The following is a 27274-nucleotide window of genomic DNA, read 5'->3' as shown; positions in this document are numbered from 1 at the left end:
AGTTATTACACCTTGAAAATGAACCTTGGCGTTGAGTAGGCGGCTTTCTACCCTTGTAGTTCCATGTACATTGAATCTGCTTATCAAGTTACACACACATACAACCTGTTGACTTATTGGGCTTTCATTAAACATATAGATTAGTTTGGAGAGAAGAGGCATTTGTTGGGTTTCCCAACATCAAACGTGGCATAGCTCTCCATTTTAGGTTTACTTTAACATTTCTTTAAAAAGTTTTAGTTTTCTTATAGGGGTTGTTGAATGTATTCATATGGTTTGATATTTTTATGCACTTATTTTATTTTCTCTTAGGGAACAGAACTACCTGAAGACTTTTTGGTTAATTGTAGCAATTTAGATTATCTTGGATTTCATGCTTATGATATCATATGCACATAGAAGTTTTGGTTAGATATACCTATTTTTGCCCTGTTACTCAGGCTGCAATACATTGTTGAATAGAAGTGGCAATAGGAAGCATCTGTTTCTTAATATGTTTGCTGCCATTAATATAAACAGAAATCTAAATGATTCTTCGATGGATCTTTTAGTCTTTTTACTTTCAATATTTCTGTGTTTGATGTGAACCTCTTATAAACAGCACGTAACTGCTTTTTACTTTTATTCCATTTGACATTCTAGATTTTAATAGTGTTTATTGTAATTACAAATACATTTAGAAGTCTTTTGACCATCTTTTGTATTGTCTAATTATTTCTTTGCTTTCCCCTCCTACTTTCTGCAGGGTTGATTTTTCCTAATAACCTTTTCTCCTTCACTGCTAATTTGGAAGTTTTATATATCAACTTTATTGGCTTTCTGCTATTACTCTATTTTCATAGTCATCTTGCAATTTTGAATACATACTTAGGAGACAGAAGCCACATTGCACAGGTAACCAAACATGAAAATCTTAACCACCTTCTACTAGTTAGCAATTCTTGTGGTGTTTACTACTAAACAGGGTAGAAGTGGGACTCTAGGGGATACAGAATATCAACTTCAGGATGCAGATCCTTCCCCCCAGGGGTAAGGGAGAGTGAACAAGAAAGGAGGTTAGAAACTAAGTGCCTCCCTACCAGGCTGAGATTTAGATTTCCTCTGGCAGCCATAGGACCATGCAACCCACTTGTGGCTAAGAAACTTGCCAAAAGGTGTTGCCTGCTGATAAAGCATGAAGGCCATGGTTCTTAGGGCATTAGCCAAGGGTTAACTGGGGGGTACGTAGGTGATTGAGAACAGCTCTCTACACCAATTAGCTAGCAGCCACGGAAAACATCAGAAGAAAAGCCCCTTCTTCCTGCTGTAGCCCTGCAGTGCCCTTCCGTCACCCCGTATTGGCAAAGCCAAATATCAAGCCCGCCGGGAAAGAGGCAAAGGAGACAGACGTCAATTTGAAGCTGAGAGGTAATGAATTCGTTACTGACTCACTCACAGTTATATTTTTAAGATAAGTATCTTTAGCTTCCTAAATAAGGTATGGTCTTGAATACTTTCTTCTGAATCAGCCTAGCTGCCCCTTCCTAGTTGTCAGTACTAGCATTTTAGTTCTACTGTGTTTCTGAACCCTTGCAAAAATCTTTGGTTATTTGTTTATATCTTGTGAACAATCAAAACTTGCTTAGGTTTGCCAACGTATTTTACAGGTTTCTTTACTCTCCACTGCTTTTCACGTGCTATTTCTGCCTTACTGGTACATTTTCCTTCTTGCTGAAATATTATCTATGGCTATTTTTCAGTTTGATATTCCTGTGCACTTTATGTTTTTTTTAAAGTCTGTTTTTGTTTTGTTTCCTAAGTTTTGCCCGTGAGTTTCCCTTTAATGACAGTTGTTTAAGTTTGGAAGAAGAGAGGGGTAGGTTTTCACTTATCTGCCATTTTGATTAGCTGTTTTAGGTTGGCTAATGTTTCAGATGTACATATGATACATTCCCTTATTTCTCTGGTGCTTCTCCATTTTCAAGGCACTTGTCTATTTAGGGAGCAATTAGAATGCCATCATGAGGTAGACGGGATAGGCATCAATGCTCCATTTTATAATGAGAATTTGCCATTTAAAATAGAAACCTCAGCAGAAACAGATTTCACCATGCATCTTCTATGTACTTAACACGGTCTAGGGTGGTGAGGGTGAAAAACAATTCAGGTAGCTTGAATTTTGTTCCCTACTGTTCAGCTGGAGAGTAAACAAATATTAAATACCAAATACAATATAAGTAGCTGCTTAGCATGTAACCTTAGCAGGTGCCTAACCAACATTTCTTAAAACTTAGTGTTATAAAGGCTGGGAACTATTAAAATGGAAGATACTCAGTATCAACAGTAAATGCTACAGGCGGTGGGAAGAGGCCATTTCACTATTGATTGACTTAATAGAGGAAATAGGTTTGAGACAGGACTTGAGTTGGCAGAGCATAGTATTTGGACTATTCTGGAATAGAACATCTGCATGTGAATAAGGTGGCAGAAAACTGGAATAAGAGTAACATGACAAAAGCTTTGTTTTTGAATGTTGCCCTACTTCAGAAAAGTGGCAGTGAAGGCAGTGGCAGAGACAGAAAACTGATGGCAGGTAGTGTTGTCTGAGTCGGTAAGAGAGAAGAGGAGGTCCAGGAATGTTAGAGGGAATGAGAAGTATATTTGGTCTTGTAAAGTCTGAAATGTAAAAGAGGCACTTGTTTAAGTATATAATTTATATATTTTGCTTTTAACATGCCATTTAGGTGAACTAACCATCTCTTTAGAAAAGTTGAATAGCCTAAACTTATCTGAAAGCTTCCTTTTCTCTGATGGTGAAACTCTTCAGCAGTCTCCAGTGCTTTGCTATGAGAGTCAGACATAGACCTGGGTTTGGAAGTTGGTTTGCATTTTCCTAGGGAAATAATGCTACATGCTGGAATTTGGCCCTTAGACTACACAAGAGTATTTAACTCAAGGTATTTAAGTATATCAGTATAATATTTTTGCCAGTAGGGAAATAACATTTTTAGCTCCAGGTCAAATAAAAGACCAAATCTCCAGGCATACAAGTACCACAGGTGGCAGCCAGAAGAGCTTTGGCAGTGTTAGCTCTTGGCAGTTCTGAGTTGGGTCACTTTCTGTTTCCATAAAAAAGCGACTTCCCTTTGGCCAGTCACTGCCCAGGAATGCTGGTAGTGGCTCCAGAAACAGATCTCCCCCAGCACCTATGCCAGGGGCAGGACACTTTCTGGTACATACATTCAGGTAAGTCCTAAATCAGATGGTATACAATTACCTACTAAAAGTGAAAAATAACCACTGAGGTTTGGATAATTTAGTAGGCACAAATGTCATTTCTTGCTGGACTTGAACAAAAAAATCCAACTAAAAAAAGTAGTTCTTGCTTTTAAATAACCTCTTCCTTATGCTATTCAGTCATGCAGTTAAATTCCACACAAGAATGTATAATTTCAAGTGGTTCTGATTTAAATGACAAACTATACATATATTTGATGTAAGTGATCCAAAGGAAAAATATATATACATATATACACATTTTAATATAAAGGTGAGTGATAAGGATTCTCATCATCAGCTTCTGGGCTGTCCATTTGGAGTCAGCTCATACCTGTAAGACAGTTAGGTTTGGACTTAACGTTAGTAATTACAGTGTGTTGTGGTAACAGGACAAACTGCCTAGTCCTGCCTGCCTGGGCCTCTGTAAGACCAACAGAACCTGTCTCTGTAAGTTGGCCAGCCAGGGTTCAGGGTTAAGGCTAGAGTTTACAGGTGTCTTTTAGGGTATCAGTGAGATCTGCAGGCAGTAAAGCCTTAAATAAAGGTATTCATCTCTCTCCCTTCTTGATAACCAAAGTAGCTGAAATAGTACTGAAAAGGGAAAACTATCTTGAATAGCAGGATAACAGTAATAAAATGAAAGGGCACACTTACCATTGTGAAAAGCCCTTAATCAGATCTTCTTTTGATAAGTCAATCAGTACCTAAATAATCACAAATAATTAGTTTCCCTCCAAAACACTGCATTAAGGAAAGAAATTGGGATAAAGCAAATTGATCATAACCTCCTTGGTATATCAAATCTCTCTTGTACTTACTTTTCCTAACTCCTTTCTTCTGTGTGAGCCAAGTGGCCTACTATTTTTCACTGCAACATCTAGTGACCTCTTCTTTACTTCTTCCATGGGAACAAAAAATTCAAATCTTTAGGAAGCAAAAAGTCAGGAATTGAGAATTACGCATTTCATTCAGTTTTCTTGAAAATCTAAAGTGCTTCATCTATTTCCCTACTAAAACAAAAGATACACACTATTAGGAGCACCTAGAGCAGGACTGGCTCGTAAACTACTCACAATGTTTCATTATTACAGATAATCACTGTCCAGTGTTGTTCACAAAACCCAGAAGTATTAAGAGGCTGTTTGCCTAGAAGTGCCTCAGACTGCTGTGGCTTAGTTTGCATCTATCTATCTCCAATTCTACCCTTGCTACCCCTCTTTTTTTTGAGATGGAGTTTCACTCTGTCGCCCAGGCTGGAGTGCAGTGGCATGATCTTGGCTCACCACAACCTCCGCCTCCTGGGTTCAATCAATTCTTCTGCCTCAGCCTCCTGAGTAGCTGGGATTACAGGCATGCGCCACCACACCTGGCTAATTTTTTGTGTTTTTAGTAGAGACAGGGTTTCACCACGTTGGTCAGGCAGGTCTCGAACTCCCAACCTCAGATAATCCACCTGCCGTGGCCTCCCAAAGTGCTGTGATTACAGACGTGAGCCACCATGCCCGGCCCTGGCTACCACTCTTTTAGCTGGCCCTCCTCACCCTGAACAGTACTTATTCATAGGACCACCTCAACCCCCTTCTCAGTTTTTTCTCACCAGCTAAGGGCTAGAACACTGAACAGTTAGGTTTGCTGCAGTTACGTGGAAAATAGTGGCCACCTCCTGTAGAGTAAGGCAGAGGAAACCTCTTACTTTTAGGTTTTAGGGTGGAGGTTGCTAGCTCTGCCTTCCAGATAGTCCAGGCTTATCTTGCTGTCATACTTTTGAGAGTTATTAACAGGTTTAGGTTTGTCAGAAAAGTCAAATGTTAAACCTCTCCTATATTCCCACATAATTTTTTTTAATCCCTTAGCCATGTAGTAGCCACCACACCACAATTTTGACATCTTTTTATAATTATGTCAGAGCTTCCTTTGAGGGCAAAGTATCTTACTTGTGTGGCTCTAGAGTATAGGATGGTGCCTGGCATAAAGCATTCAGTAAATGTTGAATGAATAGTCTCTCTCTTCCTCATACCCTTTTCTTGATACTGATGAACTCAAAGTGTAGCTGTTAAAGGAACATAATAGTTCTTAGACATGGCCCAAAGAGGACTCAGTGTAACCCTTTTTGAAAAAGTTATTGGCCAGGAAAATTATGAGATGTAATATTTTCCTAAGCTGGCTAGAAATGTCTTTTTAGAACCTGAAGCAGAAGGTACACGCTGGTAAGATTCAGACTTCTAAGAATAAAATTATTTGGGATAAGATTTGCCACCACTGGCCCATCAAAAGCAATTAATATGATCAGAGTCACCTTTGTCCCCAAGGACACAGGTGGACAAGCCTTTGTGGAGAAGGGGAGGGTATCTTCTCCACCTGTCACCTATGTTTTGTTGCAGGAGGGAAGACAGGCCAAAGAGCTTCAAGCTTTAAAGGAAATTTTAGGTCCTTAGGCTCAAGGAATGTTTAACTGCTGGAATTAAAACAGATCAAAAAAATATTTGAATAGATTCAAATCTTTTTACTACCAGAGAGACCTCATTTAAACAGAAAGAACAGGGAACATTCCATATTCAGGAACACTTTAGCCTCTATGAGCAGTAAATGTAGGTAGCCATTTTGATAAACTTCTCTGGCACTCCATTTTTCCCACTAAAGTACAGAAGCTTCATGAAGTCATAGACTATGTTGTCTTGTTCAGCCATAGGCTGCCAGGCAACATAACAGGTACTTGGCAAATACTTGAATGGATGAGGCACTCTAGGCAGGCTAGCAGCCCACTTACGTCTCATCAAACAGAGGTTCCAAGGTCTTCCGCTTCACTGAAGTCTTCTTACGACATGCCCACTTCCTTTCTGGCAACAAGTAGACACGGACGTAGGGATCAGCTCCACTGCTGGTACATGGTGTCAGGTTTCTGATTTGGTGTCAAAGACATTAGGAAAAAAAAAGGCCCCTGGTTTTCAAACACTGAAAATACTCATTTGAGAGAAGGCTGTATTAGCCATTCAGCATTAGATACGCTTGAGGATAAAAATGCTCAGTGGTCCTGATGATCAAAAGTAATAGTCTGTAGAATTTAGAGGACAAAATATCAGACGCATGATTTTGAAAACATGCACCTTTATAAAGCTTGGAGTAGAGCAAGTACTTTCCTTCTAAGGGAAGTTGGAGATTTTCACTTGGAAAATGTACTGGCTACCAGCCACTCCAGACAGTCTTGCAGTGGTTGCATCTGAGCAAAGCCCTTGGCTCTTGAGCCCATCAGCACCACTGAAGAATGATGGCCAGAGTGCCTCTTTGAGGACTTGATTACAGTGTTCAGGCCTTCAAATCTCATTTTTTCCCCAAAGTGTTCTCTTGGGACTATGTGCCCTGTTCATTGCTCTGAGTGTCCCTACTCTGATTTATAGTCACCTGATGCTCCCAAAGGACCTCCCTGGCCCTAGAATCCCTTTACCTGCAGCCATTGATTAGCACGCTGAGGCAGCGCCGCAGACACACATAGCGCACTGTGAGTTGAATCTCGCCCAGCTGCCGTCGCCTGAGGTCTCCGCCTCTGTAAAGAAAGAGCCCGTCACTTCTCTTGCTGTAACAGGCATTGGCCCTCTTCCCCCACCCCGAAAGACAAAGCATTCCTGCTTGAGGAGCATAGAGCCATGTGGGATAATAATTTGCAGTGAATTTACTTGCAGTTGGAATTCAGTTCCATCCAGCATTCATGTATAATTATCCTACTTCACAGTAGGAAGAACGGGAACCCTGAAGTGAGATCTGCCTTTGTATCATGATTCCTTTTGGGGCCTTGAATCAATTTATTAAACTTTTATGATAGTTCCATCTTATAGGGTTATTGTGAAGGTTGAATTAAATCAGATAACATGCTAAGCCCATAGTAAACCCTTCATAAATGACAGCCATTTATTATGTAATTCTACATATTAAGCTTTCCATGTCATCCCAGTATAACTCTTTAGAATTCAGGAAATGGTTCTGCTGGAAGGGACCTTACCAACCAGAGTCCAGCATCTATTTTATAGTCAGTATACAGCTAGAGCCATAACCAGCCTGTTTGGCTGTCTCTCCCTCGTCCTGTGTTCTTTCTACCACACCATGCTGCCTCTTAGGAAGATATTTTGTGAAAAAACAACTTGCACAGAAATGTAAGTTCATATCTACTTTTCCATCCAGTGAGGTATTTTTCATACAGACCATTTTAGAAAAGATTAAGCAGAGAGGTGCATACTCAATGTTGAGGCTGCTATCTGCCAGGTCAAAGCAAGAAGAGGCCAAGGAGTTGAGCGAGGACATGCTGGGAGGCAGCCTCTTGGGCGGCCATGCGAATGGGGAGGCAGGGCATTTCATGGGTCTGGGTGACTTGATGGGCCCTGGAGAGTGGGGACCCGGGACAGTCAGGAAGATGGTGGCTGAACTCTTCTTCTCCCCCATGGGCTCACAGAACCTTTTGGCACTGTCCTTGCCTTTAGGCTCTGGGCCTGTCTCTTGGGGTGTGGGCTCAGTGGCAACGGTGGTAGCACTGGTGGTGGTTGTGGTACTCTTGGATGTGTCCTTAGTATCAGATGCAGGGTCTGGGGGACAAGGCAAATCTGTAGGGCCTTCTTCCTGAGGTGGGGCTTTGGGATCCTGGTTGGTAGCCACCTTCTTGATGAGCAGAGGGCCTTTCTTTAGGGCTTCAGGTCCTGTGTATGGGCTCCCCAGCTCTCGTTCCTCCACTCGCAGGAACTGCAGGCAGATAAGATAGATAACAGGGTGGCTTATGAGCTGGGTCACCACTTCCACAACCTCAGCCATTGTTTCTCATTCCCCCTTTCCCCTCAGTTGTGAATTATAAAGACCCTTCCTAGGGAACTTCCATTTCCAGTAACATATGGTGTTCCAAACATTCTGAAAAACTTGTTAGAAATGCCAAATAAAATGAAGCAAACATCCTTTGAAATGCATAGCCAAATTCACAAGAAAATAAGGATAATTCCGTTTAAAAAAGAAAAAAAAATCTAAAAAATAAAAGTTAAGCTTTGCTAGGGTTGTATATCAACCTTGGAATTCAGGGAGTTAGGAGAAGAGAGGCTGTGAGGCTAGGAGCTGAAGGGAAGATCCATGAAGGTGGGATCTCTTTAGTTAAAAAAGTAGTTTAGGATAAAAATTATTCTGCCTACCGGCAAAGACTGATGACAAGAACATGTGTTTGTCACAGCCTGTACTCTGGTTGAGGGGACAAAGTCTTCCCTAATAACATGACACCTCATAGGCCTGTCCCCATATGAATTTTGAGTATAAATATGAGCTACCTATGGGATCTTGAAATCCAAAGTTAAGAAATGTACATAAAAATGGACTCAGGTTTGTAATGCACCTGAGGTACTGCGCTGCAGCAAAAGCAGAAGCTCCTTGGAAGAGAACAACCTTAATCCAGGTCATAAAGGAACACTGAACATATGTTTGCAATCCAAGTTATGAAACAGAAATGAGTCACCATCAAAAAGCATCAACAGACAAAACAAACATCAAACTTCCCAAGATCTTCAAATAATAGAACATACATATTAATACATTGTAACATATTTTCAAATGACCAAAGATGGAATATAAACATGAGAAGATAATAAAATGCTATAATAAAATGCTATGAGAAGATACCAAATAGATTTGGAAAAGATAAAAATAGAAATGAAAAATCACCATTGAAAAAACCATGAACAGGTTAAACAGCAAACGAGGCATAGCCAAAGAAAGAATTAGTGGCCTGGAAGATAGCTCTGAGGGAATTAGAATGTACCACCATGAATACAGAGATGGGAAATATTTAGGTGAGGTCAAGAGACATGAAGAATAGATGAGAAGGTATATTATAGAAAATTCTAGAAAGAGGAATTTGAAAAGAATGGAAGAGAGGCAATATTTGAAGAGCCACTATCTCTTCAAATACTGACTTGCTCCCATTCAGTATTTCAAAATTGATGAAAACATGAATCTGAAAACATGAATCCATCTCCTGGTTTCTTGCAGGCATAGAGCAGGTGCTTAGTGTTGGCGCAGTTCACCCTGCTCCACTGCCAGAGCTCTATTCCTTCCCTCCCCCAGGGGACAGGAGAGATTTACCCGAAGCACCAGCCTCATGGAGATGAGGCTGTCCAGGCCTGAGTGGTCCAGCTGAAAGCGCTGCTCAAGAGTGAGGTCAGCATAGGGGAGGATCTGGCACAGGGGGACGTCCAGCGTTCCCAGAGCACACTCCTGGTCATCATCAAGCACCTAGGCAGTGGGCCAGTCACAAAACAAGATGATAACCAAGCCCCAACCACACCACTACTAGTATCTGGGCCCCAGCCAAGTTTGGGTTTACTTCAGTCTGTACTGTGCTTCTATGGGCATCTGGTCCTATTCTGAAAACTAGAATGGGATCAGGCCAGACCTGATCCTTGTCTTCTGTCAGGGAAGATACTGACTCAGAGTAAGAGGCAATTATGATCTGTATGAGCTAGTCTGTTAAATGCCCAGAGCCAGGGGGCTTTGGGGACTGATGAGCTGTGCTGCTCTCCAGGCAGGGCTCAGGACCCCAAAAGATCCCAGCTCCACCACTTGTTGGTCATGAGATCTTGGACAAGATATTGTTTTTGCCTCTCTCTGCTCGCTCTACAGATCTTTTGTGAAGATTAAATGAAATATATGTTTTTTAAAGTGTACCATTATTAATGTCCTGTGTGAATTCCAGCACAGGCTTCTCTGGATGCTGTATAGCAAATATAAAGACCCTTTTGCAGGGAAAGTCGAGGGACTTGAGGATTTATCCTCCCACATCCCCCTATACAATGACCTCAGGCACTAGCCTCAAGGAGATGAGGCCTTATGGGGCCTCAGTGTCCTCTCTCACATAAAAGGGCCTGAGTTTAAACACTGCCAGGAGAACCTGCTCAAGGTACACTTCAAGCTTCCCACCCCGCCTGGCTTAGAAACCTCCTAACTCTGTTTCAAGAGCCCATCGTCCAGCAAACCTTCAGATGGAGCTGCTCAGTGGCCACACTGTGCACAAAGAAGGAGAAAACCTGGCTCCAGACAGGGTCCTTGTTGTGGGGACAAGTCTGGGAACAGAAGAGGGAGAGTTCATTGAAGGGTTAGGTTGGGCAGAGCTGGCCACCATTGGGAACCTTACCTATTTGCCCTGAGATCAGACCCAAACACACTACAGCTAGTGGGAGGCACTAGGACAGGACAACCACACTCAAAGGCAGGGAGTGGTCTGCCAGGAAGTTTTACAGGGGAGCTGAAAATCATATTGGCCTTAGAGCTCACTTCAGGAGAGGAGAGGCCAACAGGATTTCGGCTGCTGGACTGGGAAAATTCATGATTGGTGGAAAGGACACAGGCTTCAGAACCATGCCCACACTTGAACCCTAGTTCCATGTCCTTGGTCAAGCCATTTATCTCTGATCCTCAGATTCTTGAATTATAAAACTATTCTGTGAGGTTATTCTGAAGACTAAATAACATCAAGTGCCACCTAGGCATTCACTATAAGTTAATTCCCGTCCCTTTTGCCTCTCTCCCTGAGAAGGGCTGGGTCCTTGTTTCCTTACCCCAGGGCTACCACCAAGCTGTCTTACCTTACTTGTGTGTGTCTTCTTGCCTACAGATAGTTTGACATAGGAAGAAGGGTCTTTGCTGACCTTGTTCTGTGAGGAATCAAATCCATAACAGTGAAGGTGGCCTAGTCAGAATCAGCTTGAGACAGTCCAACCCCCAACCCCCAGGAGCATTTGGAGGAACTGGGACCACCCAATTACTTCTCTTTGAGAGAAAGCTACTCTAATGCCCCAGTCCCCTGGGCTGTCATTACTGTGTAGGCCCCAGGACAGGACCAACCCCAGAAAGCTGTTCCAAGTTAAAAGACCAGAAGCCAGAGCTGGGCCTGGCCAGGCACAGCCTCTTGTTCCCTGGGGCTATGAAAACAGAGTAGAATCAAGTTTTGGCTCCTCCTCTTAGCTGTGCGACTCAAAAAATGGTAATAAAAATGAATGACACAGTCATCATGAGACTCGGGGATAACAAATGTGGGGGATGAGTTGCCAAGCCTAGTGCCTGGCACACAGTAGACTCCATAATCAGCACCTCTTGTTATCCCTAGGCTGTGTGTGCACAGACTGTGGCCCAGAAAACACGGGGTTGTGGTTACTCTGGGGAGAGAAGCTGGGATATGCCCTCCCTGGAGTTTTTAGCCACATACTCACTCACTCTGGCAAACCTGGAGAGTTTTTTGGCTCGATATTCACCATTCAGGTAGTCAAAAGGGTTTCTCTGCAGCACAGGAATAACGGGGTTAAAGCAACACAGGCCAATTTGAAAGTGATGGGCACTTTGTTGCATATGTGTGACACTCTGGACATGTCACTACTCACCGGCAAGTTGCAGGCGCTCTCCAAGAAGACCACGAGAATGGCAGTGGAAAGGCCACCTTGGTCCTGCAAACAGACACAGACCCTCACTGGGTACTCCCAGCAACAGGAGAGAAAGACTGGTTTTGGAGAAGCCTACTCATGGCAGAAGAAAGTCAGCTGGCCTTCACACTCCAGACTAGCTGCCGGAGGACATCTCACAACCTAGCCTTTTGTTGAGGTTAGGAATATAACTGGTGCGTGACAGATTCAAGTTAGACAGTGAGTGGATTTCCCTGTGAACTGGGAGGACAGGCATTGACACAGAGTTCTGAGGACCCCATCATCTAAAGATGATGGAGATGCTCAGAGGACATTTGCTGAGAGCCATCAGGAGCTGCCCTGTGTGGAGACGGGCTGAGTGACATGTTCTTCAGGAGGTGAGCAAGAACAGGGGGCATCATCTCCCTCCCTTCCTTCCACCTGCACACAGCTGGCACGTGTGCTCCTCCACCTTTCTGCTAGGGAGCCTTTGACACCCCACACTCACCTCGGTCAGAGCTTCCTGGTCGGTAAGCAATGAAAGCCACTCCAGCCGCAGGTGCAGCTGCCCGCTGGTTGTGTCATTCAGGACAAACCACTGTGGGGCAGGGGCGGAAAGCTCAGGGCAAGGGCCAGGGAGATGCTACTGATGCTCTCTGGGCAGCCCAGTCCTGGGACCTGGTATCCTAGTAGGGACAGGGAAACCCAGTCCTAGTATGGGAAAAGGAGGACCAGCCCAGACAGGGTATGCTCTGGGCTCAGAGGGACTGGGAGATGTAGTTATAGGAAGACAGAAGTGCTACGCTGTGGGATTAAAAAAAACCCAGGCCCAGCCTGCCCTCCCCTATAATGTGACTGTCCCCTGCTGGGGTCCTTAGTCTGTGGGTATTTCCCAGGGAAACTTCTTCCAGCCGGGGCCCTGGAGAATACCCTGGGGAGTTTCCTGGAGCCATCAGTGCCTCACCCAGCTCTTGCCCTGAGGAGGGACATGTGTGCAGCCCAGCACAGAGGGGGCCACAGCATAGGAATAGCTGGGCTGAAGCAACCTGCTAGAGATGTCCACAGGAAAGGGCTACCTTGAAACTCCCCCAAGGGTTGCAAGCACCAACTGTACCTCATCCACCACTCTGTTGGTCATGACATCTCCAAGGCAGATCTGCAGGCTGGAATATATAGGGAGAGGAGATTGGGTCAGTTCTGAGGAAGAAAGCAGCAGAGGGCATGGAGGCCCACACTGGACTCTGTTTTCAGATATCTGGGTGCGGCCATTAAGACAAAATCCTACTCACCCCAAGGAACCAATGGGAGACCAGCATCAGCTTGAGTGAAGGAAAGACTACCTACCATCAGGGCTGCTCCCATTGGGTGTGCTACCTGGGGAGGAAGGGAGCTCCCATACCCAGAGGGGATAAGCAGAGGCTGCTGGACACATCACTTCTGGATTTCTCAATGACAGCGCAACTAGCATTTTGAGTGAGATGATTCTTCATTGTGCAAAACTACCCATGCATTGCAGGAATTTGGCCTCCTGGTCCTGTGCCCTTTAAATGCCAGAGCACTACCCCTCACAGCCATGTTAATAACCCCAAATGCCCCTTCATTTCCAAAACTACCCCAGGTGCCCTACAAGGGATAAGTATAGTTGGCATGTGATGTAGTTTGGATGTCTGTCCCCTCCAAATCTCATGTTGAAATGTGATCCCCAATGTTAAAGGTGGGCGGGGCCTAGTGAGAGGCGTTTGGGTCACGGGGGCAGATCCCTCATGAATGGCTTGGTGCCCTCCCCACAGTAATGAGCTCATGCAAGATCTGGTTGTTAAAAATAAGCTGGGACATTCTCACTCCTCTTGCGCTCTCTCTCTCGCGCCATGTGACATACCTGATCCCCCTTCACCTTCTGCCCTGAGTAAATGCTGGCACTATGCTTCATGTACAGCCTGCAGAACCATAAGCCAGATAACCCTATTTTCTTTATAAATTACCTGGCCTCGGGTATCCTTTATAGCAACAAAATATGGACAAACACAGCATGTGTGTGTGAGAGGAGGTAACACACACACCACAGCTTGTTCCTAACTCATCCTGAGCCAAGCCCAACCAGAAGGTCCTGATAGCCAGAGGGGAAAATGTAATTCTATATAACTGTAAGAAATGTGCTTAAGCTCAAAACACACCTGAAATCAGTTATTCATACATAAAGCATGACCCACAAGCCACACTTCTAATCTGCAACATTACAAAAATTGCAACTGTTTCAAGATAAAAATACAAAATGATAAGCAACACCTAGTGGTGAATCTATATGTGTTAACATCCAGGCTAATACACACAGATTCTGCGTGTTTCTTAAACTGTCAGGTTGTGCCCCTCCCAGTTTGGTTTCCACTTTTCAAAATTACATGATCATGGAAACAAGCTAAACAACACAGGAATCTGAAAATGTGGGTAAAACTGCCTTTTCTGCTTCCTCATCTGATAAGCGGTGTTAACAGCCTGCCTTTCTCTGCTAACATGAACACATGCAGAAATACGCATTCAAGGTTCCTCTCCCATTTGAGGATGACTCAAATGACATGTTATGCCCAGCTGCTCTCCCCTACTTCGTAATGGGTGTCCTCCGGGTTAAGACACAGAGATTCTACTTGTTTTTCAGAGCTGCAGAATATTCTGTAGTTTGGCAATGGAAAATTTATTCAAACATTCAGCCAATGTCCTCTGAGGTTAGATATTCATTTCAGGGATGGGGGTGTTGTTTTTCTTCTATGGATAGTTCTGTAATAAACATTTCAGATACTAGGGCTTTTATTTTATAGGAGATCCTGGAAGTGGGACTGCTGGATCAAAATACATGTAAGTTTTAAATTCTGATAGCCAGCCCCACCCTGATCATTTTAGTTCTCCCATACCCCTGAAGGGCTGAGTTCTACCCCCTAAAGCATGGCCCAGGGTTCCTTGGAACTGGGCATCTGGCCATCCATGCCAGCCTTGTCCACTACTCCAAATGGGGACTTCGTACATTATCAAGAAGGCAGAAAGCAGAGCCATAATATACAAATCTTGGGGTCCTCTCTGTACCCCCCAGGGCCTAGGTCAGGGCTGGACACTTGGGAGACATCTGGGAAGGTTTGTGGTAGGAATGTAGAATGGTGAGGCAGGTTGCCTGGCACAGTCACCATGTCAGGGTGACCAGAGAGGATTGCTAGTCATTAAGTGGTAGGAGCAGGGTATTTATGTCCCAAGGCCCAGCCCAGCACCCTACAGGGAGGGAAGGCTGCCTCCAGGCCCAGCTGTGCGCCCTCCTCCTCACCTGCCCAGGAAGTCATCCCTGTCGGTATCCTCATCATACAGGTCTACCTCCAGGTCCTGCCCAGGGACTTCGTATACCATGAACTGGAAGGAAAAAGAGGTGTCTTGACCTGCAGGCAACAGCTGACCTTATGACCCAAGGGGAGCCAAATCGTGGCTCAGAATGCTAGCAGGGTCCTGATCTCCTCAGTGCCTCGAGAACCCCACCCATAAGGGAGTGAAGTCCCTCCCCTGTGGGGGGAAGAGAAGATTAGAGAAAACATGTGTAAGCCATGGTAGAGCAGGTGCCCAGGAGACAGTGGCTGTTTGTTCTGCATGGGCTCTGTGGTGTCCAGAGCACCTCTTCATGACATTCTCCTGCCCCTCTGTGGGTCTGCAATACCAGGAAGCCCCAAGCTGCCTTTTAGTACCGCTGCTTTCACTGCCTCACCCCAAATGTAACAGAGCATCCAGATGGTGTATTAGGAGAGGAAGTTCAGAGGGGTCACCTAGGATGTGTAATCTGGGGGCCTTAACAGGCTGTGGGTCCCACCCTTCAAACGGTAGGGATTGTGGTTGAACTTAAGGAAGAACTTCAGGATCCTGATGTTTGACTGACAGGGGAGGTTGAGAGGAGTGGAGCAGAAATGCCTCTAAGGCTCTTTCTCTTTGATTTGGAAACTTCTAACAAAATTGGAAGGGGAAAGGAGGTAGGAATTTGCCTTCAGGCTGGCCCTTTAGTCACGCCAGAGTAACCTACTCTGGAAGCCTGGTAGATATGGGAGCGGGAATCCCACAGACCTGCCTGTCTCCAAGGCCTACTCCCTGCCTAGTGTTGCCCCTGGATTGCCTCTGCCCAGCATGACTCAGAGTGAAGGCTGGAGGGTATCAAGGGATTCAAGGGATTCCAGGAGCAGCCAAGAAGACCTTTACCTCAAACACCTCATTCCAGGTGGGGTTCAGGTTCCTGTAGATGGTCCTACTCCGGAAATGCTGCAGGCCAATGCTCACCTTGGCGTAGGGATCTGACTTGCCTCGGAGCCCTAGGAAGTTGTCCTTCTGGGCCAGCTTCTCTGCCTCCAGCAAGTGCACTCTGATCACCCCCTGGAAAATGTCCAAGCCCAGGGCTCACAGCTGCTTCCTTGGGCCTCCAAGTCCTGGAGTATCAGAGCTAAAGCCATCAGAGATCACTGCTTCCCCCACATTGCCCCCTCCATGGTCTGGACCAGGAGATAGAAGCCAGATAACGGCAGTGACCTGGCCAAGGCCACACAGCAAGTGATGGCAGGGCTCTCTCCATCAGTATGCCCTGCCCACAGCCCTGGCCTCCCCACTCCCTACCTCCAAACTGCAGCTGTTTGTCTCCCTCCTGTGCCAACAATCATGACACCTAAGGAAGCTTCCTCCTTTACTCTAGCCCCCTGTGTTGTGTGTCCTACATGTAGACTTCTACAAGGGAGTTCTAGCATCCCTTCTCCTGGCCCCTGTGGGCAATGCCAGCTGCTGACAGGAGGTCCCTGCACTCCTAAAGTCCCCAACACTGAGCCTCATCCCCACCACACTCTGGACTGTGCTATAGGGCAGACCCTCCCCCAACACTTGCAATGGATAGAGTTTAAAAGGAAATGAAAGAGATATAACTCTGTTAATAAAGACAGGAGCACAGGAATTAGGAAAGGCATAGTTCATGGGCTTTGAGGTATATCTCCTTCCTAGAATTTTTTTTTAATATTAGTAAATACATATGCATTTACTCTTTGACCCAGAAATCCCACTTCTAGGAATCTGTCCCAAGGGCATACTAGCAAAAATATAAAGACATGTATGCAAGGCTATTTATTACACTCCTATTTGTAATAGTGAAAGACCCAACACAACATAATGGTCCATCAATAGGAACTGTGTTGAATAAACTTCAGTACATTCCCACAGTGAAGTACTTTGGAGCTCTTAAAAAGAATGTGGAAGATCTCTACACTATCATGGCATGATCCCCATGACACACTCGGTGTTAAAAGCACACTGAGGGCCAGGCGCAGTGCTTACACCTGTAATCCCAGCACTTTGGGAGGCCGAAGTGGGCGGATCACCTGAGGTCAGGAGTTCGAGACCAGCCTCGCCAACATGGTGAAACCCAGTCTCTACTAAAAATACAAAAATTAGCCAGGCTCGGTGGCGTATGCCTGTAGTCCCAGCTACTCAGAAGGCTGAGGCTGGAGAATCACTTGAACCTGGGAGGTGGAGGTTGCAGTGAGCCAAGATCGTGCCACTGCACTCCAGCCTGGGTCACAGAGCAAGACTCCCCACCACCACCTCCCCCCAATCCCCCCCCCCAAAAAAAAGCACACTGGGGAAAACTGTACTATGCTGCCATCTATCGAAGAAAGGGGGAATTTGAATATAAGCAAATATGTGTCATATGACCATATATATTTGTTCATATTAAGTAACAATGGCCAGGTGTGGTGGCTCATGCCTGTAATCCCAGCACTTTGGGAGGCTGAGGCAGGCAGATCACTTGAGCCCAGGACTTTGAGACCAGCCTGGCCAACGTGGCAAAACCCTGTCTCTACAAAAAATACAAAAATTAGCCAGATGTGGTAGTGCACACCTGTAGTCCCAGCTACTCGGAAGGCTGAGGCAGGAGGATTGCTTGAGCCCAAGAGATGGAGGCTGCAGTGAGCTGTGATTGTACCACTGTACTCCAGCCTAGCTAGGCAACAAAGCAAGACTCAATCAATCAATCAATCAATAAAATGGAAGGATAAACTATTACTTATAAGTGAAGGGTGGGGAGTAGGTGGAGGGAACAAGGGATAGAAGCCAGACTCCTTAAAATGTAATTTGTTTTTTAGTTGAACTTTGGAAGCGTACAACTACCTTACATAATTGTAAAAGGAAGTTAAGGTAAAAAACCCTAAAAATGGAGAATAGAATGAAACAAGTCAATGTAAATATTCATGGCCAGTTGTCACAAACAGGAAATATTCCAAGTAAGTTTAAAATGCAATAAGTTTGACACCACCTCCCAACTGGGATACACCCCAAGGACAAAATGTCTTTAGTAATTATGACGTGGGCAATGGGGTTTGTACCGTTATTCTGGGACCGTCAAGCATTAGTGTGAAATAAAGCCAATGCACCACATGTGAAGGCTGAGAGGATATTTGCGCTGCCTCCCAGCAGGCTGGTCTGTGGCCAGTATTGGCTACTCACGCAGGGCAGAGGGAAGCGCAGGTTGGTCAGATCCAGCCCCTTCTTCACAGGCACAGTCACACGGTTAGGCAGCACCAGGTGGGCAGCAATGAGGTCCTCCAGCAGGCTGTCTGACACCTCACTGGACACAAGGCAGGACCAGCTGTGGAGGGGTGCCACCGCCCCCCCCATGCCACCTGCCACTCCATCCCTAGCAGAAACCAGGAGCCCAGCCTGGTAGGGTGGGCCCCACCTACAGAACAGCCCTGACCCCACTTGCCTGGGTAGGGGTGGGTGTGCCTATACATCGTGACAGCCCCTGACATTCTATCTCAACAGCAGTCCTCCCACCTACATATGCCCGACTCCCTCTGCCTCCAGGCTACTTTGTTCTTGGAGGTCACACAGCACGGTGGCTAAGAGCAAGGCTAATGCCTGTGTTAGAATCTCAGCTCCACCACTGACTAGCTGTGTGGCCTTGGCAAGTCGCTAACCTCTCTGGACCTCAGCATCCTCACCTCTAACCTGGGGCTAAAAATGCATGTTCCTGGGGTTGTTTGTTGCCTGACTCCACCTCCTGGTACTGGGGGTCAGGGATGGTGCCTGGAACAGGGCTGGCACGGTGTAAATGCTCAGTAAATACTTTTAGAATAAAAGAACGCATGCCTGGATTCCCTTTGTCCAGTGTGGGTGAGATCCATGCAGATGTCAGTGAATGAGTGAGTCAGCGGCCCTCCCGAGCCTGACAAGCCAGCCGGTGCCAGCCCTGGCCAGTCCAACTGTCCCTTCCTCCTGGGGAGGTGTGTCCAATAGGGCTGGTGCCCTTCTCTGTTCCTCTTATGGGGCCTGGGGCTCTGAGAGGAGCCTTCACTTGCCCCCCGATGGTGAACTCTCTAGGACCAGCTGCTCCTCACTGGCCTCTGCTGTGACAGTGCCCCTTCCATGCCTATGTTTGTGACCACGGTCAGGGCAAGTCACATAGGCTTCTCACCACACATTTGGTTTGGGAGGGGTACAGTGAGGAAAAAAGGAGGACACTCGTGTGTCCACACCCAATGTGCCGCCACCGCACAGCTGGGTGTCCTCCGAGGGACCCAAGGCAGAGGAACCAGGCTCCCCTTTTACTGAGGAAGAGCCCAGAGAGGTGAAGCAACTTCTCCACATTCACTCAGTTGCTAAGTGACAGAGCCAGGAGCTGGCTGCCTCTGGTTCTACAGTCACACAGCCTCCCCTCGGACCACATCTCAGCAGACACAGCCACTCTCCCCTGCACCAGGACAGGGACCTGAACGTCAGCCCAACATTCAGCAAAGGACTTCTTGCCTACTACATGGGGGTGTGTGTGTGTGTGGTGTGGGCGGGGGGTGTGCTGGTACAGTGCACACCCGCAGAGGCCACACAACACCGTTACCTCCCACTCCCACTCGCACTTCAAACAGACCAATGCTTCTCCCTCCGCAGGGAGCACCAGGAGGGAAGGCACCACCATGGCACAGCTCCTGTCACTGGCTGCAGAGCCCTGGAGGCCCCCACACTACGATCTCCCTCGAGGCTCTCCCAGGCACCTACTTGATTCCCGGTGCATCCAGCAGGTTGGTCAGGCCAGTCCAGTTGATCTGTAGGTGCTTCAGGGGCAGAGGGAAGCTATTAGTCTGGAAAGGGCTGGTAGCCCAGGGCTGAGAACCCCCTGCCAAGAGCCTCACACCCACGTGCATGGAGAACCCAGCCTGTCCGGGTGGGGGTTCCGGGGAAAGCAGGCAGAGCACCCTCTGCCAGGGTGTCAGGCAGGCGAGGCCACCTTCCAGCCCGGCTCAGGCATCTAGCGGTATTGAGGGCCCAGGCCTCAGCTCAGGATGGGGCAGGGGTTGTGGAACCTGCTGCTTCCTGGGCAGAACCCCCACAGGAGTGGGATCGTCCACATGGCCACAGGCTGGCCTGGACTTTGAAAACTCTGAGTTTGAGCCTTGGCTCCAATTCAGACCGTCTGTGTGACCTTCTCTGAGCTCAGCTGCCTCATCTTGGAGAGGGCAGAGTCTAGCTCAAGCTGCCTTAAGGATTAAATGAGATAAGGAGTGCGACTGCCCAGGTCTCGGTGGGCTTGGACAATGTCCATCCTTGGGCTCAAACCCAATGTCTAGGGCCCAGCAGACCAGTGCCTACTCCCAGGGAGCAGCAGGCTTACCGCAGTCCCTGGGACTCACCGGCTTCTGAAGGAAGAACACAGTCACGGCTCCCACGAAGGGCTTGTCCACTAGGAGGGGCTCCAGGATGACCCGCAGGGTGCCCTGCAACTGGATAGGCACAGAGGGCCCGTGAGGGGCCCAGGCCTCCTTTCTCCCCATGCCTGCTGGGCTCAGCTGACGCCATCTGCTGCCTCATTTCATGCCCATGCTGCCCCACGTCAGGACCACCCGCCCCAGGCTGCCAGCGCTCACAGCAGGAACCATACTTAAGGTGCCGAGGCCTGGACACAGTTGCCACCTCTTGCCAGCTACCAAGGGGCCCTGAGCTGGCCCCACCGCCCTCCACAGGTGTGCTGGCCTGAGAGACCTATAGCCTTTGCCAAGTTTTGGGCTGGCCCAGTCAGCAAGGACCCAGGAATGATTTCCAGGCCCAAATCAGCTCCTCTACTCCCGCCGAGAGTTATTTTCACCTCCTGGGTCCACCTCAGTGTCTAAGCAATGGCTTTCCATCGCTCCATGAACAGCACCTCTCTCCTCGCCAGGCAGCCAAAGCCTCTCCAGGGCCTCTGCAGTCAGATGAGGCTGGGGGTCTCTAGAGCACAGTAGTGGGTTGGTGAAGCCCCGCCACCACTTCCTGGCCGTGTGACCCTGTAGTCCGTGTGACCCTGCAGTCCCTGTAGTCCGTGTGACCCTAGCCTACAGCTCCTCTGTAGTCACCATCCTGTGTGTTTAGTGTCGCCACCGCCTTCTGCAGCCTACTCTGGCATGACCCGGCTTCCCCTTCCCTGATCCCCACCCTGGGGACTGGAACAGAGGCGGCCCCACCGGGCTCCACCCACCTGGATCCCGTTCACACCAGCCTGAATCTTCTGCAGCTCCACACTGATCTCACAGTCCCCGATGTAGCTGAAATGGGGGGTGGAGAAGGAAGGTGGGGAGGAGGGATAGGTCCGCCTGCTCAGAGAGGTTGGGAAACTTGCCCAGTGTCACACAGCCTGAGCCCAGTCAGCCAGTTGCCAGCCCTGAGCTCTGTGTACTGGGCACATGGCCTAGTAGCCTCAGCCTTTCTCAGCTTTGCTCAGACCTGACCCAGACCCTGATCCAAGCCCAGACCCCAGGGGGCAGCCCCTGTGCGCCCCTGCATTCAGGTATCCCAGGCATATCCTCATCTCTGACTATTGACAGCAGGGACTCTAGGCACTCACCTCACCCCACGATACCCTGAAGATGAAAAGGAGGGGCTCTTCATAAACACACTGCCCACCTTTCCACCCCTGTTGTCCCCCTGTCCCATCTCTGCCCAGGTGTCTTTCACGGGGACACAGAAGCAGCCCCCACTGCATACATGCCAGGTGCTGCTGGGGCTGGTGGAGGTGGGCAAAGGTAACAAGGCCTCAGGCTTCAGCATAGAAGCCCGAGTCCATCCAGTGGCTCTTGCCAGGTGATGGGCACAGGGAGCCCAGAATGGGTGCCCTTGAGGGTAAAGATCAGCAGATCCTGTGAAAGCACTTAAGGAGACTCAGGGGAGGGAGAGGGCAGCCAGCACACATGCATAGGGCACAGGCAGAGGAGCCCAATGTCACAGTTGTGCAAAAACTGAGCGCCTCTTGAAAGGGCAGGAGTGAGCCAGACAGGGGAAATGTGGACCGCGGGAGCTGCCTGGGCAGCTGAATGGGCCACACAACCTCGATGTGCCCTATTTCTACAAGGATCTCGTGGCACAGCCCCAGGGGCTGGGAGTACCTTATAGCCTGTGGCCATCCCAACACACTTGGGACCAGCCCCCAAAGGGGGACGGGTGGTCCGAAGAACTGGCTCCTATCTTCCCAACATTCTGTCAGTGCCAGCCTCTAGGCTAAGGACAGAATGAGACATGGGAAAGGAATGGCAACACTCTGGATCCTCAGAAGTTCGTTGTCTTTTTAGTGCAAATCTTGCCGCTTCCAGGAAGGCTTCCTGGAATGAATCTCCCTTCTTCCTGACTCACTCCCATTATGAACCTCATTTCAAAGGGATATCCTTGCCCAAGCCCCTGAACTAGTCACTTATGTGTCTTTGCATTCTGTATTTTCCTGAGGTGCCGCAGAGCCCAGGTCTCCAGCTGACCTCTCAGAGCCTGTGCTTAGAGCTCCCTGGGCCTCACCATGAGTCCTCACATCTTCTTGTCACACTTGCTCCCACCAGACACATCCTCTCTGAGGCAGCTGGTCTGACCCTCCAAGCGACCCAGCCCTGGCTTCCAAGAAAGCTCTGCTGCCCAGGCCTTGGAACCCAGAGTATGCCAGGGGATGGGAGAAGCTGGGAGGAGGGGAGCGTCCTGTGAGGGGTTCTACATCCCAAGTCAGAGTGTATATATACTATTCCATCTTCAAACTGGCTGTTCCCACAGAGTGTCCTCTTCACCCCCTGAAACCCATACCCGGCCCGATAGAGCTCACCAGATCTGCAGGTCCACAGTCACACGCCTTCGGTTGCACTTGTTAGTATGTGCCTTGACACCGTTGACCCTGGGGCACTGGAAGAAATGCCAACAGGGCTAGGTCAGACGCTTCTTGTAGCAGGGGACAGCTGCCAGCCCTTCCCCCGGCACTGGGCTTTATCAGCAACAAGTATGACCACCAGGATGAGGCACAGACGTGTAAATCCATCCTGCAGCCCAGAGACTTCCCTCCCTAGAATGTGCCCCCTCCTTTCTCTCCCTTCCTGCCACGACTCACACAACCACAGAGTGGCCCTGAGGCCAGGCCTGTTGTTCATGCCCGATAGCAAACTCTGGAAGTGGGTCCTTTCCCTCTACACATGAGGAACCTGGAGCTTAGAGAAGTCAAGTCACTGGCCCCACAGCACAGGGTGGAGCTGGGCATAGGCATGGGAACTGGAGGAAGCCGGCAATACTCACGGGTGTGAATGAACGCTTATGGCAGCTGAAAAAAATAATGTTTATGGGTGTGTGAAGAAAGGGGGTGTGGTGAGTGCACTGGGTCCTGGCCAAGCCCAGGAGGGTCGTGTGAGGAGTCCTCTGTGACCCCACAATGGAGAGGAGGGGACATGTGGGGAATGGGAGAGCAGAGGGGAGGAGGGAGGGGCCGGGACATGAGGAGCGCTGAATGCCAGCATCAGGAGGCAGGTGTTTCTCCTGCAGGGCTGGGACGTCTGTTCAGCCTACAGCTTTCCCCTCCAGGTTCTTCTGATGTGGTAAATATCACTTCTTAGGATTGCTTGCCAGCAGTGCCGCATCCCATAGACCAAAGGTCCGCAATCTTTTTGGCACCAGGGACCAGTTTCTTGGAAGACAATTTTTCCACAGACCGGGGGTGGGGTGGGAAATGGTTTTGGGATGAAACTGTTCCACCTCGGATCATCAGGCATTAGAGTCTCATAAGGAGTGCGTGACCTAGATCGTTCACATGCACAGTTCACAGTAGGGTTTGTGCTCCTATGAGAATATAATGCTGCTGCTGATCTGATGGGAGGCGGAGCTCAGGCGGCAATGCTCATCCTGGCTGCTGACTTCCTGGTGGGTAGCCTGGTACTGAGAGCTGGGGACCCCTGCCATAGATACAACCACCAGAGGAGCAGACTGGCTGAGCAGGCTCTGCTGTGAACACAGTACTTTGCAAGCTTCTTGGCTCTTAGCCTGCTGAATTCTTCAAAAGCCAACTGAGCCATCACCGTTTCCTGGAAGTCTTCCCTGACTCCCACAGCCCCTCCACCCCTCCATTTCTGAGCTCGCATTCCTCTGCCATCATGCATGCGTATACTGCCATGTTGTAATCCACAGGTTGATGTGTCCCGCCCACAGAAGGGGTGCAGCCACACCCAGCTCTATAATGCCCAGCACACAGCACGTGCTCAGTAAGTCACAGGTGAATGAAACAAGAAATGAATGCATGAACCAACAGATGCTGGCACAAGCCAGTTTGAGCAGCAGAAATCCCAATCTCCAGGGCTCAGGCCTGCCTAATCCACCCCTGCCCAGGGGCTAGCCAGGCAGGGCTGGCAGACAGCTCTCAGCAGGCTGGCCTGTACTTGGACACCTGCTCGTTGCTGGGAAGACCAGACGCCAATGCCTCTCATTTACTAGGTCACAGTGGTCTCTGGCTGGGGGATACATTTTGGATGATCAAAAGACTCAAGTCACTGGGGGCACTTCGAGGCAGGAGGAGTAGGGCACCAAGGCTGAAACAGGAAGCCCAGTCTAGACAGGGACCGTGACATTAGGTGTGCTGACACAAACTTCGTTGGCCACAGACCATTTCATCCTGGGACACCTGCTGATCTTCACAGAACTAGCATGGACTTGTGACACTGAGTGACATAACAGTCAATTAGTGGAGAATATAAAGCGCTTGGCGGCACTGACTACCCAAACCGTGAGCGTGTGGTCACCGGCACTGAGGTTGGCAACTATGATTTCCATCTTTCTATCTGTCTGGCTACCACTATGGCATGTCTTCAAAGTTTTCCTTAAGAAAAGTGGAAATACCTCCCACCTCTCCTTTCTGTTCCCTCTGAGCCAGGCTTCCTTGGAACCTGGGGAGATGGTGGTATAGGGATGTGGGGGAAGGGTGTCCACTGAGGCTGACAGGCTAGGAAATGCAGGTGGTGGTGGTGGGGGGGGGGGTGTCCCCCTGTAAGGTCCAGTGGGATCTTTGCAGTCATATGACTGACCTGGATGGGGGAAAGGTAGGAGGAGAGGGGACAGAGAAAAGACTACACAGCCAGCCCAGGCTGACCATCCCGAGACACACCCACCTTCTGTCCAAAGTAGAGCTTGGTAAGGTAAAGGTCCTCAGGTGGATGCTCTTCTCCCGGATCTTGGGCTCAAGTTTCTCCCGGAACTTGCTTTCCATGATCATGCTCAGGTAGGGCCAGGTCTGAGAGATGATCTGTGAAGATGGGAAGAGGCCCTTGGTAGTCAGGTCTATACTCCCACTGCAGACCCAGAGCTGCATGGGACAAGGTCCTGATTCTCTGCAGCCTGGTCTTGGGGTGGGGGTTCCTATGCTGCAGCACTCACCTGCCTGCCTGCCCACCCATCTGCTCACCTGTTCACCTGTCTGTCCTTCAAACATCTGATAACTACAGCCGTGGTTCCCACTGTCATGCAGGCAGCAGGACCCCAAGATTTGGTGCTATTCTGCAGAGCACCATGAAATACTCATTCACTACATTTAATATTAGGAAGCCCTTTAGTTCTCTGCTAAGACATGATCTCATTCTACACTGTGGTTTAAACAAAAAGTAGTAGACGCAAGAAGTTTAAGAACAAAATTACAGAAGAGAAAGTTAAATTGTTTCCTGTGGATTTAATTTTCTAGCAATCAGAAAAGGCAGCCTTTGCCCGATTTCTGCAGCAGAATGACTCACTGTACTGGTTTGGGAACCAAGTGCAGGACCTGAGGAGAAGGAAGATGGCAGAGACAGAGGAGGATGGTGGAAATCAGAGGGGAATGGAGGGAGGGCCAGCCAGCAGGTACATTCTGTTTGGGGCAAGGCTTCTCCATCTTTTTTTTTTTTCTTAAATGGAGTTTTGCCCTTGTTGCCCAGGCTGGAGTGCAGTGGCACGACCTCGGCTCACTGCAACCTCCAACTCCTGGTTCAAGTGATTCTCCCGCCTCAGCCTCCCAAGTAGTTGAGATTACAGGTGCCTCCCACCACACCTGGTGATTTTTTTTTTTTTTTAGTAGAGTTGGGGTTTCACCATGTTGCCCAGACTGGTCTTGAACTCCTGGCCTCAGGTGATCTGTCCACCTCAGCCTCTCAAAGTGCTGGGATTACAGGCGTGAGCCACGACGCCTGGCCTTTTTTCTTTTAAGACAAGGTCTCACTCTGTCGTCCAGGCTGGAGTGCAGTGGCATGATTACAGCTCACTGTAGCCTCAACCTCCCTGGATTAGGTGATCTCCCACCACAGCCTCCTGGGTGGCTGGGACTACAAGCGTGCACCACCACACCTGGCTTTTTAATGTTTTTGTAGAGATAGGGTCCCCCTATGTTACCCGAGCTGATGGATGTTGATCCAAGATTGCTATTTTCACATTACCAGAAGGGTCACTGCTGAGTGCATCAAAAAGCATTCCCTAGCCGGGCATGGTAGTACACACCTGGGTACCAACTTCCTTGGGAGGCTGAGGCAGGAGGGTTGTTTCAGCCCGGGGGTTCAAGGCCAGCTTGGGCAACATAGCAAGACTCCATGTCAAAAACAACAGTAACAAAAATAAAACAGAGAACATTCTCAGCCTCTGGGTAATTTGGAAGAAGCAGGTTGCTGCTTTAAGAGGAGTGACTGGGTTTCTAGGGATTCATGCAGGACCCAGTGCCTCTGGGGCAAACCTTGTAGAGTTCCTTCTGTTCTGTGTTAGCTGGTCCATGGATCTCTGCCTGTGTTTCGTCTTTCTTTCAGTAATACACAGAGGCCTACACAAGGCATTGGAGATACAAGACTGTATCTTTCCTGTGGGCTTGGGCTTCAGTTTAAATATGCATGTCCTTCCTCCATGTGCCCCTTCCAAAGCCATCACTGGAGGAGCCTAAAGGCTGTGAGATTCTAGGGCTCATTGTTCCCATCTCTCTCAAAGGCCTCTCCAAATCCCAGGTTCTACTTCCTCGGGTCTGATCTCATCTTCCTGTCTCGCTGGTTTGTCACTGGCCAAGTGCCTCCTGAGTATAAAGCTCGTTAGGACACACTCGGCGCCCTAGTATGTAGTTTTCCTACACAACTGTCTCTGTCTCCCCATCCAAGACGAAGGTGGGAGCCTCATATCCCAACAGTCTTATATCTCCAATGCCTTGTGTAGGCCTCTGTGTATTACTGAAAGAAAGACGTAACGCAGGCAGAGATCCACGGACCAGCTAACACAGTACAGAAGGACCAGCTAACACAATACAGAATGGACCGGCTAACACAGTACAGAAGGACCAGCTAACACAGTACAGAAGG

At 48.4% G+C, this 27274-nt stretch overlaps 1 protein-coding gene across 1 annotated transcript in view; it reads right to left on the bottom strand.

The window, feature by feature from the left end:
* Positions 1-1925: 1925 nt before the first annotated feature.
* The window catches only part of ESYT3 (extended synaptotagmin-like protein 3), a 44464-nt gene continuing 19115 nt past the window's right edge, over positions 1926-27274 (bottom strand). The window contains 22 exon segments of the mRNA XM_011981851.1: positions 1926-3589; positions 3913-3962; positions 4077-4182; positions 6026-6157; positions 6701-6799; positions 7487-7983; positions 9361-9510; positions 10251-10337; positions 10860-10928; positions 11488-11550; positions 11652-11714; positions 12178-12267; positions 12784-12832; positions 14977-15059; positions 15888-16058; positions 18171-18291; positions 19719-19774; positions 20351-20440; positions 21172-21238; positions 22771-22847; positions 25088-25113; positions 25116-25221. Coding sequence (XP_011837241.1) covers positions 3553-3589; positions 3913-3962; positions 4077-4182; positions 6026-6157; positions 6701-6799; positions 7487-7983; positions 9361-9510; positions 10251-10337; positions 10860-10928; positions 11488-11550; positions 11652-11714; positions 12178-12267; positions 12784-12832; positions 14977-15059; positions 15888-16058; positions 18171-18291; positions 19719-19774; positions 20351-20440; positions 21172-21238; positions 22771-22847; positions 25088-25113; positions 25116-25221 — 2289 coding nt within the window. The 3' untranslated portion in view covers positions 1926-3552.

This window comes from Mandrillus leucophaeus, unplaced genomic scaffold, assembly GCF_000951045.1.
Source record: "Mandrillus leucophaeus isolate KB7577 unplaced genomic scaffold, Mleu.le_1.0 Scaffold1050, whole genome shotgun sequence".
In the NCBI taxonomy this organism is placed as follows: domain Eukaryota; kingdom Metazoa; phylum Chordata; class Mammalia; order Primates; family Cercopithecidae; genus Mandrillus; species Mandrillus leucophaeus.
This window is presented reverse-complemented; position numbering and strand designations above follow the sequence as displayed.